Source organism: Mobula birostris, chromosome 6 (assembly GCF_030028105.1).
Source record: "Mobula birostris isolate sMobBir1 chromosome 6, sMobBir1.hap1, whole genome shotgun sequence".
Taxonomy (NCBI): domain Eukaryota; kingdom Metazoa; phylum Chordata; class Chondrichthyes; order Myliobatiformes; family Myliobatidae; genus Mobula; species Mobula birostris.
Window position 1 is genome coordinate 83882854 of NC_092375.1, and position 13233 is coordinate 83896086.

Below are 13233 nucleotides of genomic sequence, written 5' to 3' on the forward strand. Positions count from 1 at the left end.
GCTCAAAGTTGCACATCACTCAATAATACAGCACGAGAATAGGCTTTACAGCCCAACGTGTCCATGCCTAAAATGTTGCCTTGTATAGATAGTCCCATTTGCCTATATTTGGCCCATATCCCTCTAAACTTTCTATCCATACCTTTTAAATGCTCTAACTGTACCTGCCTCAACTACTTCCTCTGGCAACAGATTCCACATACCCATCAGACTCTGGAAGTACTTTTTGTTCAAATGCAGATAACATTGACACAAGTGCACTGAATATTAACATAACTGATTTGGCATAATCAAAAAACAATTGAAATAAGAAAACGAAGCTTAGAACTGTTGAGGCGAGAGAGAATGAAGGCAAGAGAAATAACTTAAGCAATATATTTATTCCAGTGCTCTAATGAACATACTTTCCCTCACTTAATCACCCTCCAATCCCTGAAACCCCTTAACAACTCCAAGCATTATTTCCCGCTCAATTCTTGAACAGACTAAAGTAATTGTACAGTAACAGAAAAGTCAAGTGTAGACATTTCTGGTCAAGGTTCAGACCTTTGGCCAGAAGCTCCTGAGCTGCAATGTTACAAACTTGTAATTTGTCCACTTTCCTAAAGCACCATGAAATGCTAGCTGGTTCTCAAATGTAATTGAATTGTAACATCTGTTAAACTACACATCAAAATTTAAAGTCAAATGCAATCACCATATATTTTCTCCTACATATTAATTCCAAAACATCACACTCTGAAAGATGGGATGTTCACTACCATTAGCACCCACATTATTAGTAAAACATTAAGATAACTTGGTTTCCATTTTCTATGTTAAAATGTTCCAATACTGAATGAAATCATTTGCTGACCTCTTGTCTTTTTACATCCATGTTCCACACAACTATCCCACCATCTGCACCACAAGAGATTAGCTGCCGAGTATGAAGAGCATAACAAAGGGACTGAACTTTGTCACTGCATGGCAGAAACAGAACAGAATTAGCTAAAGCAGCACAACTGCAGTCTTTATTTGACATGAAAAATTAGTATGTGGAAATCAATACAGAATTTACACACTCACTTGTGGCCTTGCAACTCGATAGCTGTTCCCTTTCTTCCTCCTATATCCCACATAATAATGGAATGATCAGAACTGCCTGAGAATAGTGTTCGTTGAACTGGGTCCCAACAAAGTGCAGTAATGCTACCTAAAAGACAGAATGTAGCTCAAGTAACTAAATGTAACGAAATTGCAGGATAGATAAATAGTAAAAGTTACAACCTACAGAATAAAGTGAATCAAGCTTAATTTTTCATCCATCCTATTGGTCAACTTAGAGAAAGCAGATCCCATTTTGGATTTTTACTCAAAGCATTATTTGCTTAATATTATTAGTTAGATGTTTGCCCTTATTGTGAAAAATTAAGTACTTCATTTGCTTTTACAGTAAACCTGCCAAGTATGTATGGTTAAATGTAAATTCAATTCTGATCAAAAAGTATCCTTAATCCTAACCTTAGAAAATGATTGTCCGAGACTATTTTTCTGCTTCTTTAAATAAATCAGGGTTTACACCCCTATGGGCAAAATGACCCATTTCTGAAAGTTTCTACAGGACACAGACAAGTGTAATTGAAGAGACCCAAGTTTTCCTTGTCAGAGCTAATTTTAAACAGAAGTTACAGTGCTATATCAGGAGTTTTGTTCTTCATGCATATTATACATTAATTTGCATTTTAGTTTATATGGAAACAAAGGTAAACTTCAGTCATTCTCCATAAATAGTTCAGAGAGAAAAGTCCAAATATTTGTTAAAAACATCTTAAATGTATATTGAAAGACAAATACAAGTACAAAATATGCCTGGCAAAATACAAAATATTCCCCTTTTGGGCAGTTTCTGGATTCCCTTGAAGATGATAAGCAGCAGTTACTTGGATGCTAGTGGTTGGGGTGGTGGGCTCACGTTTTAATTGCAATAGCGACCGCCTTCCTCCCTAGCATTGACACAAAGTTGGCTCATGGCTGGAGCATGACAGAAAATTCAAAGAGAAAAAATCCACACTAATTTCTAAGTATCAAATATTCATATACATCAGTAATAAGGGAAATATTTATACAACCAATAATGGATGCTGTGAACTGTGTAATTAAGTTCTTTTTGGGCTGAGAAAATAAGGCAAATGTAAACTCAGTATAATGATAAACAATACTCGGCTTACCACTGTGTCCTTTAAATGTTGTAACTACAGAACAATTGTCTTGTTCAAGCTTCAATATTGTCACCTGACCAGAATAATCCCCCACAAAAGCATGTCGTGTTTCAATGTCGAATCTGTGAACATCAGTTATGGAAAAGTATTTGAGGAAACCAATCCAAAACTGCAGCTGAATAAAACAATATTTAAAATAACTGATTTGTGATCAGGATACTGCAGACATGAGGCTGAAGCAGAGGTTTTGTGGCTACCTAACTTTTGGCCACTCTCTGAACAATGCCACGTGAAGCTCTTGTCCTGTCCTGTACTCAGCACCCATTCCATTTCCAAGATAAATAGGACCATTGTCACTCTGTTCTGATGAGCTGGCAAAACAGAATAAAAAAATCAATCACAACAGCATTCGAAAGCTCATGAACTTCAAGCTAGCACCAGGCAAATGCCCGTGGCAAATAATACTGACAAAAGCATGGCAATCAGAATTTTCAGTGAAGTCTGCTAATCTATAGCTGAAAGCAAACTATTACTGTGTGCCACTTTACAGTTTTTGTATTGGAGAAACTTTGATTCCAGTCCTATAGAACTGAGTTAATGAGACATTTAGTTATATGTTGTGCCATGCATTATAACCAACTATAACCTGTTTAAAAGATAGAAATATCTCTCTACCTCACTTGCATAGGACTGGAATCACAGTTTGTCCAATAGAAAAACTGCGAAGTGTCACATACTAACAGTCCACAAAGGGTTTGATTGCTTAACTGGGGGGGGGAAGCAAAAAAAAAATAGTACTATTCAATTATTTTTAAATATTTGCTCAAAGCTCCAATAAGTAGCAGCATGGAAAAATCAGTGAATTCTTAAAGAAGTGGGGTTTGATCTTGGAACCATTTCATACTGGGCTCTGCAGATTGGTCAACCTAATTACCAAATTGCAAAGTTGGAGAGACTCTCTCAAATAACCTTTGCCACAGAATGCTTTACTCTAGGATAATTAGCTGTTAAAATGTGTTGGTGTCTGAACAGGTAGCTGTGTATATGAGAGTGTATATTGCAAATGGACATACATTGCAATGAGGAGAGCATGCAGTTTATATCCTTTGATGACACATCTATGCTGTATGCATGTTTACTGTATCAGCATCACCTTCACAGCAGTGCTGAGAGGAAACAAGCTTACAGTGCTGTTTGGTTCAGATTTGAAAGGCTTGGGTGCCTCAGGATAGTATTACAAACAGCATTTCCCACCAACCCCATGCCAGGAATGACGTCCAATCCTCTAAACCTCAGCCACAGAATTAAAATGCAACTTAAAGTTCTGTAGCTCATAAGTTCTGTTTGAAACATGACACTATTTTCTAAATTAGAAAAAGTGGTACCCAAATCAACCAAATATTGCAGTACTGTAACAACATACTTAGGGGCAATTTGGCTAACGTTTGCTGTGATGGAGATGGGAGTCAAATTCAATCCTGTAGACAGGCTGTTTCAACGAAATGGGTTGAGAAGTCTTGTGGTCTGAATCTGAAGTTCAGCAAGACAAGAATCACGTTAGACATTCAAAGGTATTTCTCTTCTCAGAGAAAGAAGAATCAGAGGAATTGACTGCTCATACAGTGTACACCAGTTGACTATGTTTCTTCATCAGGAGCCAGACCACGTCTGAAAGGCATGGTAATCGGCTCCCCAAATACGTAGCCACAGTCATGAGCTCCCTGTGAAGTCAGGATTCTAGAGAGAAAATTCTAACTACCTTCTTTCTCCAAGACTAGGTTTAAATCTAGGTTTCTATCTAGGTCTACAGTTACCTCAGGTGGCTATCAGTCTGAAGAATCATGAATCATGAAACAGTGTCCCAGGTTAGGATGTATTTAGTGGACCAAAGGCCTTCCCTCATCCATCACTTGAGGAATACAATGTGGACAGAATGCTCCATGAGCTTATTGCAATACTGGTCTGCAAACCTAACTACCTTAGTTAAGGAAGATCTGATACATCTAGCTAGCTCAAAAACAATACATCAAATTCAAGGTTTGCTTTAGAACATATTTCAAAACCTTTTTGAAGTACCAAAATTTCATGAAAATTTCACACCTTCTCAAACTCTTCTTCCCAAATTTGAAGAATCAGTAAGTTTCTTACCTAAGTAGCTCTTTACAGAAGTCATTTTGTTGTAATCCTCCGACAAAATAAATTCCTGACGGGAGACGTAAGATTTAAGTTGCAAGATACTCTCAATCATTTCTGTTCATATTTAAATAAATACATTGCTTAAACACTGCCTTCTGAAAGTTAAGTTTTTAAGAAACACAAAAACAAATTCGGATACCAATTTCTTTTTCTCTAAAAATATAACTTACTGCACCTTCTAGCTGGTGCATTGGCAGAGATATGACTGCTCCACATGATAGATTAACAAATGGACTACATAAAGTAATGCAACCATCAAGAATCTCAAAGTGAGACAATTCAATACCAACGGAAGACAACCTGGAAGCCTGCAAAAGCAATCAACAAGTCTCTCAACTTCGTCATTAAGTTCTTAGAACTGTCATGGTTTGTGAGCGGATACAACAAAAAAGTCAACTATGTTTTCATTAAATTCCAACCAGAATGTCTCAATTCAATTATTTACTGTTTTCAAGTGGTCCAACAAGAAAGTTCTCAGATGTTTAAAAATGGACAAACGTGCCCAACTCTGCAGTGAACAGTATGCGTCTAAGCCCCATATCATTAGAGCAAGGGGACAAAGAGGAAAGGCAAATTCTTAGAATTACTTTGAAACAGAAAATGGAATATTCAACAAATCAGGCAGTATATATGGAGGGAAAAAATTGTCAAAGTTTCAGGTTGGTGACCTTCTTGATGGATTTCTTATTATTAAGGGAATGACAGGATAAGAGGTCATTGCTGGAGAATGGCGTGGAGATAAGCAATCCATCATAATCTTGCTGAATGAAGTAGGCACAAGGATTCACATGCTTCTATTTTGTTTGTTCTCCACAGATGCAGGGAAATAAGGCACGATGGAAAAACTCAGGATAGGACAGAACACAGGAAGCATTGTTAAAATGACAAGAATATGCATTCTTCAGGCTGTCCAACAGGCCAACCTGTTTGGAACTGATCACATTCAGTACTGGCAGTTCCACATAGAAATTAAATGCAGGAAGTTACCACCCGAGTGAAAGAAAAAAAATTGGAAGAAGTATAACACAAAAATAAAACTTAATGAAGAACTTCTCCGAAACACTCAGCCAAAACAAATGTTATCAGAAATGCATTTCCTGACTCACAATCAGAATGTCTTGAATGAAAAATGTTACTGCCAGTTTATAAACAGTCTGGTTTAGCCTTCAATATTTACAATGTAGAAATACAGAATTGGTGTTCAAAGAATGGTGTATGGCTGAGAAAGAAAATCTTTGCTCATCTCCTATAAAAAGTTGGCAAGCAGTTCACTGTAAGAGTGAAAAGGTCAAGAGAGGTGATTGAGAGAGTTAGGTAACATCAGCATACACATGGACCCTTCTGTACCTTTCTGAATCACGTTACAGAGAAAAAAGACTAATCTCTTACTAACTCTTCCTTCAGTTAGTCCTGACGAAGGGTCTCGGCCTGAAACATCGACTGTACCTCTTCCTAGAAATGCTGCCTGGCCTGCTGCGTTCACCAGCAACTTTGATGTGTGTTGATGATACAACAGTGTGGGTCTAAGAGTCCTTTGGGGACAGCAACATCAGAAGAGCAAGAGCCAGGAAATTCTCTAGGTACAACTGGTTAAGTCCCAACCTTACAAATGCTTTATATGAGAATAATGTGGTTAGCCATATTAAAAGCTGCCAAAGGAAAATGGTGAAGTTATGGGATTGATAGATCCGTAGACATCTCATAACTGTAGCAGTTAGTGCGACACTATTTCAGCTAGGCACATTGGAGTTAGGAAGTCAATCCCAGCATCCTCTGGAATTCGTACATCTTCCCTGTGGAATGCATGGATTTTCTCCAGATGCTCCACTTTCCTCCCACAGTCCAAAGACTCTGGTTAATTGGTTATTGTAAATTATCCTATGATGAGGCTAGGGTTAAACTGGGGATTCCATGGCAGTATGACTGGAAGGGTCTGTTCCATGCTGCATCTCTAAATAAAATAAATAAATAGTAAATAAAATGAACCCAGCTAGGAAATTTGCAGGATCGCGCCTCAAAATAGTCCTTCACCGATGCCGCCTAACTCACTGCGCTCCTCTTGCGGTTTTATTTGCTCTGAATTCCAAGTACCTGCAGTCCAGCATTACCTGGGAATTTTGATACAAGGAATTACACAAATCCAGAATTAAAAAGCCAGTTAAAATACTGAAGACAAAGATGTGTATATTTTAGGAATAGGGAGATTACTTATGATACCAATTCCCTAGATTTTGCACTGCAGATTAATAAAGTGATAGAGAAAGCATATCAAGTCTAACTGAAAGTGACAGAATTTAAAAGTAGGCAGTCCTGTATAATCTGATTGTAATCATGGTCAGACCACATTTAAAATATTGAGTACAGTTTTGGTCTCTAAGGCAGAGAAATATATAGTAACAGAAATGAGTGAAGTATGTTGTATAGTTGCATTGGGCTGAATGATGAGGATTTACTTATCAGGAAAGAATGAAGAAAAGGGCTACGTCTTTTGGTTTAGAAAAAATGCAGCTGAAGGGGTGACCAAACAGGGATCTATAAAATGGCCAGCTTTGATAAGCTGGCTACAAAAGGAATGTTTCCAAGAGCAGAACCGGAAGCCAATGTAAGATAATCACAAAGAAATCCAACGGGGAATTCAGAAAGTTTTTTTTTTACCCAAGCAATGGCGAGAAGATGGAACTTGCTGCCATAGGGAACATTTGAAGCAAACAGGACAAATTGCATTGGGCAGAATGGTCGGCTTCGGTATCATATATTTTATAGATTCCATGTAAAAGCAAGACTAACAGATTGCCATAAAAAACCTATATGGTTCACAAATGTCATTCAGGGAAAGTAATCTGCCATCCTCACCCTCTAGTACCATGACAAGTCCCAGAAACATTACTGGAGATTGAACAGCTGTTGAAGATCACAGGTTAAGGGTCAGTTATTTGAGGATTGAAATGAATCTATTTCAAGAGAAGGAGACATTATTTATTAATGCAATGAGTGTGTTTCTGGCAATAACAGCATTTATGGCCACCACCAACTGCCCGCAAGAAGATTATGGTGAGCCATGATCTTGAATGATTATGGCCTTCTTTGTGACATTACTTCTACAACTGCAGTGGAAAGTTTCCAGGAATTATGGCCAGCAAACAAAGGAATAGCAATATACAGTAGTTCCACATTAGGATGTGTGTCATTTGAAGGTACACCTGAAGTCAGTAGTGTTCATGTACTTCTTGGTGGTCAAGTTCTGAAAGATACCGAAGAATGCATGAAGTAACTACCACAACATCAGAAGGAATGACATCCAGGAATGCAAGTTGCTTGCCGTGTATCAGCTTTTGGTTGCCCAAGAAATAATTCTCCTTTCAATTAGAAGTAAATGAGTTAAGAGTTGACCCAAGAAAAATTGGATACAGCAAGGATACACATTTATGATCAATTAGAAAAAGGAAATTCTAATTTTAGTCAAATACTTACAGAGATAGTACCATTGTCCAGACCTACAGACAGCCTCCTTGTTTCTGGATTGAAGGACATGCATGAACACGAAGCTGTTTAAAAGAAAGGCTTGTAGTAATACTGGTTGAGACAATAACTATTTAAGCTCAGCTGTTTCAAACATTGCAAATGACCCCAAAAACATATCCAATAAAATAATTAGAGTTCCTAGTCACATTTATTGCTTGAATTAAGATGCAATGCATTTATAGATTTAATATAATACTCAATTCCTGTTCTCTGTAAAAGATTAATGCATGGGCACACAATAACCAGAGATTTCTGCAAAGCCAAGCAAATAGCATGACTTATCACTCTGTTCATCTGCATACCAATAACTTCAACAGAAAGCACACGATTTCTGGCCAGTCTTGTCTGGAGCTCCCCGGCCCAATAGCAACAAATTACAAAGATACCATCAATACATTGCTCCATCTATTTCAAAGTCCCTAACAAGCAGAGAGCGAAAGCAGACAAGGCTCACACTGGCCTTATCACAGGGTTTTGCAAAAGCCTGGTGCAATACTGTTATCAATGAAGTTTTAGTGGTATTCTGGAACATAGTAAAATTATTTCACTGTTTAACCCTAATGTCACTCAATTAGATAGTGACTGACCTACACCTTTAATTTCATATCCCTCAAATCTTCTTACAAGGCCACCATAGTATAGCTGCTAGTGCAATGTTATTACAGCTCCGGGTGTCAGAGTTTGGAGTTCAATTCCGGCATTCTCCATGAGGAGTCTCTGTATGTCTTCCCCATCGAATGAATGGGTTTTCCCGGGTGTTCCGATTTCCTCCCACAGCCTAAAATGTACCAGGTCATTGTAAATTGACCCATGATTAGGTTAGGGTCAAACCAGGGTCGTCAGTGGTGTAGCTCAAAGGGTCAGAAGGGCCTATCCAGTGTAGTATCTCTAAATAAAAATAAAATAAAGAGCTGACAGGTCCAAAATTGTTTTTTATATTTTAAGTTAGATGGAGAGGCAAGGTATCAAAAGCTGCAGAATCCTAGAGTAAGAGGCTCCAGGGTTGTGGAAGACCCAAGTTACAGAGATACCACTTTGCACAAATGATCTCATAAACTAAGATAAATGCTTTGTTAGCCTAAATAATATCCAAAAAAATGCAACAATGTGAGAGTGAACAAGGATAATTCATTAGTTTATAGGAAACCTATAAGACGGATATGATGTGGACCTCTATAGAAAACAGACACCTGTGTGATGCAGTACTGGGAGAAAATGTAATAGTACATCAGGAAGAGGAGGCTCAACTCTTTCAGACGTAGGTTTTTACTTTGGTTTTTGGTGGGGTGTGGTAGAGGGGCAGGAGGGGAAAAATTGGTTTGATTCAAAACAAAAGACAGGTAAATTTTCATTTTAAAATCCAGATGACCAGACTTAAGAACAGCTTTCTCTATCAGAATAATTTCTGAACTAATCATCTCTCTCACATTCCATTCCCAGTGATGCTCCCACATCCTTGTACTCTTAAGTCTACCATTGTTAATTTTGCTGCTTGCTTTGTTGCATTACTATACTTAGTAGTATTCCATTGTTTTTGTGCCTGTTGCTGTATTTATTAATAACATATACCTCAGTGGCCACTTTAAGGTACACCTGCTCAGTAATGCAAATATCTAAGCAGCCAATCATGTGGTAGCAACTCAATGCATAAAAACATGCAGACATGGTCGAGATGTTCAGTTGTTGTTCAAACCGAACATCAAGATGGAGGAGAAATGAGATCCAATTGACTTGGACTATGGAATGATTATTGGTGCCTGACAGGGCGGTTTGAGTATGGTGTGAAAAACAAAAAAAAAAACATCTAGTGAGCAATAGTTCTGTGGGTGAAAACACCTTCTAATGAGACAGGTCAGAGGAGAATGCCCAGACTCGTTCAAGCTGACTGGAAGGTGACAGTAACTCAAACAACCATGTGTTGCAACAGTGGTGTGCAGAAAAGCATCACTGAAACCATAATATATCAAACCTTTAAGTGGATGGGTTACAGCAGCAGAAGATCATGAACATACACTCAGTGGCCACTTTATTTGGCACAGGAGGCAGCTAATGCACAAGCAGTTCAACTCTTTGAGTGATTATGCAGAAAGTTTGAAGTTAATAACTCATCTCCTTCTACTTTAGGCCACGAACTTATCAATCACCCTGATGACTTATTAACCTCAAACTTTCTGCATAATCACTCAAGCAGTTGAACTGCATGTGCGTGTAATGAGAGCTGTATAACTCATCTCCTTCTACCTTAGGCCACAAACTTATCAATTACCCCTGCTGTGGGCACTTTCTGGAGGTCCAAGATCCGTATGCTCCACGACCGCTGGACTGAGTGTGTAAGTGTAGGAGGGGACTATGTTGAAAAATAAAAGTGCTAGGTTTTCTAAAATTGACTCCTTCTACCTTAGGCCACGAATTTATCACTAACCCCTCGTATATTGGGGAAAAAGCCATGGAATGAGAAAGGCAAGGGTAGGGAGAGAGAAGTGCACCATGGAGTCACTGAGAATCAGAATCATGTTTATTATCACCGGCATCTGATGAAATTTGTTAACAGCAGTAGCAGTTCAATGCAATACATAATATAGAAGAAAAAAAAACAAAATATAATAATAAATAAATCAATTATAGTATATATATATTGAATAGATTAAAATTATGCAAAGAACAAATATATGTTAAAAAAGTGAGGCAGTGTCCAAGGGTTCAATGTCCATTTGGAAATCAGATGGCAGAGGGGGAAAAAGCTGTTCCTGAATCACTGAGTGTGTGCCTTCAGGCTTCTGTACCTCCTTCCCAACAGAAACAGTGAGAAAAGGGCATTCCCTGGGTGCTGGGGGCCCTTAATAATGGACATGTCTTTCTGAGACACCGCTCCTTGAAGATGTCCTGGGTACTTCGTAGGCTAGTTCCCAAGATGGAGCCGACTAAATTTACGACCTTCTGCAGCTTCTTTCGGTCCTGTGCAGTTGCTCCCCCCGCGCTCGCCCCCCCCCCCCGGGATATCAGACAGTGATACAGCCTGTCAAAATGCTCTCCACGGTACATCTATAGAAGTCTTTGAGGGTATTTGCTGACATACCAAATGTGGAAAGTCGGGGGAGGCAGGTGGTAGCATTGCATTGCAGTGGGCAGAAATGGTAAAGAACAACATTCAGGAGTCAGAGGCTAGTGGGTTGAAAAATAAGGACCAAGGCAACTCTGTTCTGCCAGGTAATGAGAGCAAAAGAAAATGCAAATAATGCAAGTGAGAGGGGAAAACAGGTTGCCTGAAAAAGAGGGGTCATTTTACATGTATAGAACAGAAAGCCCCATGTAAGAGATGCGGCCTAGATGGAAAAAATGAGAGAAAGTGGCAGCATCCTAACGAGGGACAGGGTGAGAGGAGGTAGCTATGCTGGTCCATAGTTTAGAAGAAATTTCGGTGGTTAGTTTGTCTCCAAGATGGAGACAAACAGCTCCTAAAAAGGAACCGACAGAAATAGTCCAAATAAATTTGAGGACGGGGGAGGAGTAGGTTTCAAAGATGATAACATTTATGAGTTCTGCATGGGTGCCAAGACACAACACCAAGACAGCCATCCATATAGGAAAGGAGTAAGGCGTGGGGAGGAGGTCGATGACTGCCAGAATAGGCATGAATTGTTTTACATGGCCAGCAAAACAATAAGCCATACAAGTGCATGTGTAGAAGTGGGAGGGGTCAAAAGAAGTTGAGAGTAAGAGAAAGTTCTGCTAGGTGGAAGCTGTTGGTCTTTAAGGGGAAGAAAAAAGAAATTAATACCTTCTTGATGGGGAATGGAGGGAAAATACTGTGTGAATGTGATGAAGATCAGATGATTGGAGCCAAGGAATTGTTTATATTTAATTATTTTTAAACCAGTTATTCTAAATCTTAGGTTTAACTAAACTTATGTGTAAGAAGGCTGAAAACTAAGATTGTGTGGAAGTTGGAAATCCAGGAGTACCATACAGCAAATGTTGGAAGAACTCAGTAGGTTAAGCATCCATGGAGAGGAATAAAGAGCCAACATTTCAGGCCGATACCTTTCATCAGGACTGGTGGTAAGGAAAGGGAGAAGAAGCCGGGGGGGGGGGGGTAGGGAAAGGAGTACAAACTAAAAAGTGATAGGTGAAACCAGGTGAGGGGGAAGATGAGTGGGTGGGGAGCGAGAAAATGAAGAGAGAAGCTGAGAGGTGATAGCTGAGAAATGTAAAGGCATTGTTATTTGTCATCTATATCAATGATCTGGATGATAATGTGGTAAATTGGATCAGCAAATTTGCTGATGATACAAAGATTGGAGGTGTAGTGGACAGTGAGGAAGGTTTTCAGAGCCTGCAGAGGGACTTGGACCAGCTGGAAAAATGGGCTGAAAAATGGCAGATGGAGTTTAATACAGACAAGTGTAAGGTATTGCATGTTGGAAGGACAAACCAACGTAGAGCATACAGGGTTAATGGTAAGGCACTGAGGAGTGCAGTGGAACAGAGGGATCTGGGAATACAGATACAAAATTCCCTAAGAGTGGTGTCACAGGTAGATAGGGTTGTAAAGAGAGCTTTTGGTACATTGGCCTTTACTAATCAAAGTATTGAGTATAAGAGCTGGAATGTTATGATGAGGTTGTATAAGGCATTGGTGAGGCTGAATCTGGAGTATTGTGTTCAGTTTTGGTCACCAAATTACAGGAAGGATATTAATAAGGTTGAAAGAGTGCAGAGAAGGTTTACAAGGATGTTGCCGGGATTTGAGAAACTCAGTTACACAGAAAGGTTGAATAGGTTAGGACTTTATTCCCTGAAGCGTAGAAGAATGAGGGGAGATTTGATAGAGGTATATAAAATTATGACGGGTATAGATAGAGTGAATGCAAGCAGGCTTTTTCCACTGAGGCAAGGGGAGAAAAAAAAACCAGAGGACATGGGTTAAGGGTGAGAGGGGAAAAGTTTAAAGGGAACATGGGGGGGGGGCTTCTTCACACAGAGAGTGGTGGGAGTATGGAATGAGCTGCCAGACGAGGTGGTAAATGCGGGTACTTTTTTTTTAAACATTTAAGAATAAATTGGACAGATACATGGATGGGAAGTGTATGGAGGGATATGGTCTGTGTGCAGGTCAGTGGGATTAAGCAGAAAATGGTTCGGCACAGCCAAGAAGGGCTAAAAGGCCTGTTTCTGTGCCGTAATTTTTCTATGATTTCTATGGCTGAAGAAAAAGGAATCCGATGGGAGAAGAGAATGGAGAATAGGAGAAAAGGAAAGAGCAGGAGCACCAGAGGGAGGTGAGGAAAATTGCAGGGGTTAGAGAGGAACCAGA

At 39.2% G+C, this 13233-nt stretch overlaps 1 protein-coding gene across 3 annotated transcripts in view; it reads right to left on the minus strand.

The window, feature by feature from the left end:
• wdfy2 (WD repeat and FYVE domain containing 2) overlaps positions 1-13233 on the minus strand; it is a 70691-nt gene that overhangs the window by 14733 nt on the left and 42725 nt on the right. For all 3 annotated transcript variants that reach the window (XR_011886355.1, XM_072260755.1, XM_072260754.1), the window contains exons 4-9: positions 7869-7942; positions 4350-4404; positions 2422-2572; positions 2211-2323; positions 1069-1195; positions 857-962 (exon numbers count right to left, since the gene is read on the minus strand). Coding sequence is in view for 2 of the 3 variants with exons in the window: in XM_072260755.1 (XP_072116856.1) it covers positions 857-962; positions 1069-1195; positions 2211-2323; positions 2422-2572; positions 4350-4404; positions 7869-7942 (626 nt within the window). In the remaining variant the exon portion in view is untranslated. The remainder of the gene's footprint in view (positions 1-856; positions 963-1068; positions 1196-2210; positions 2324-2421; positions 2573-4349; positions 4405-7868; positions 7943-13233) is intronic.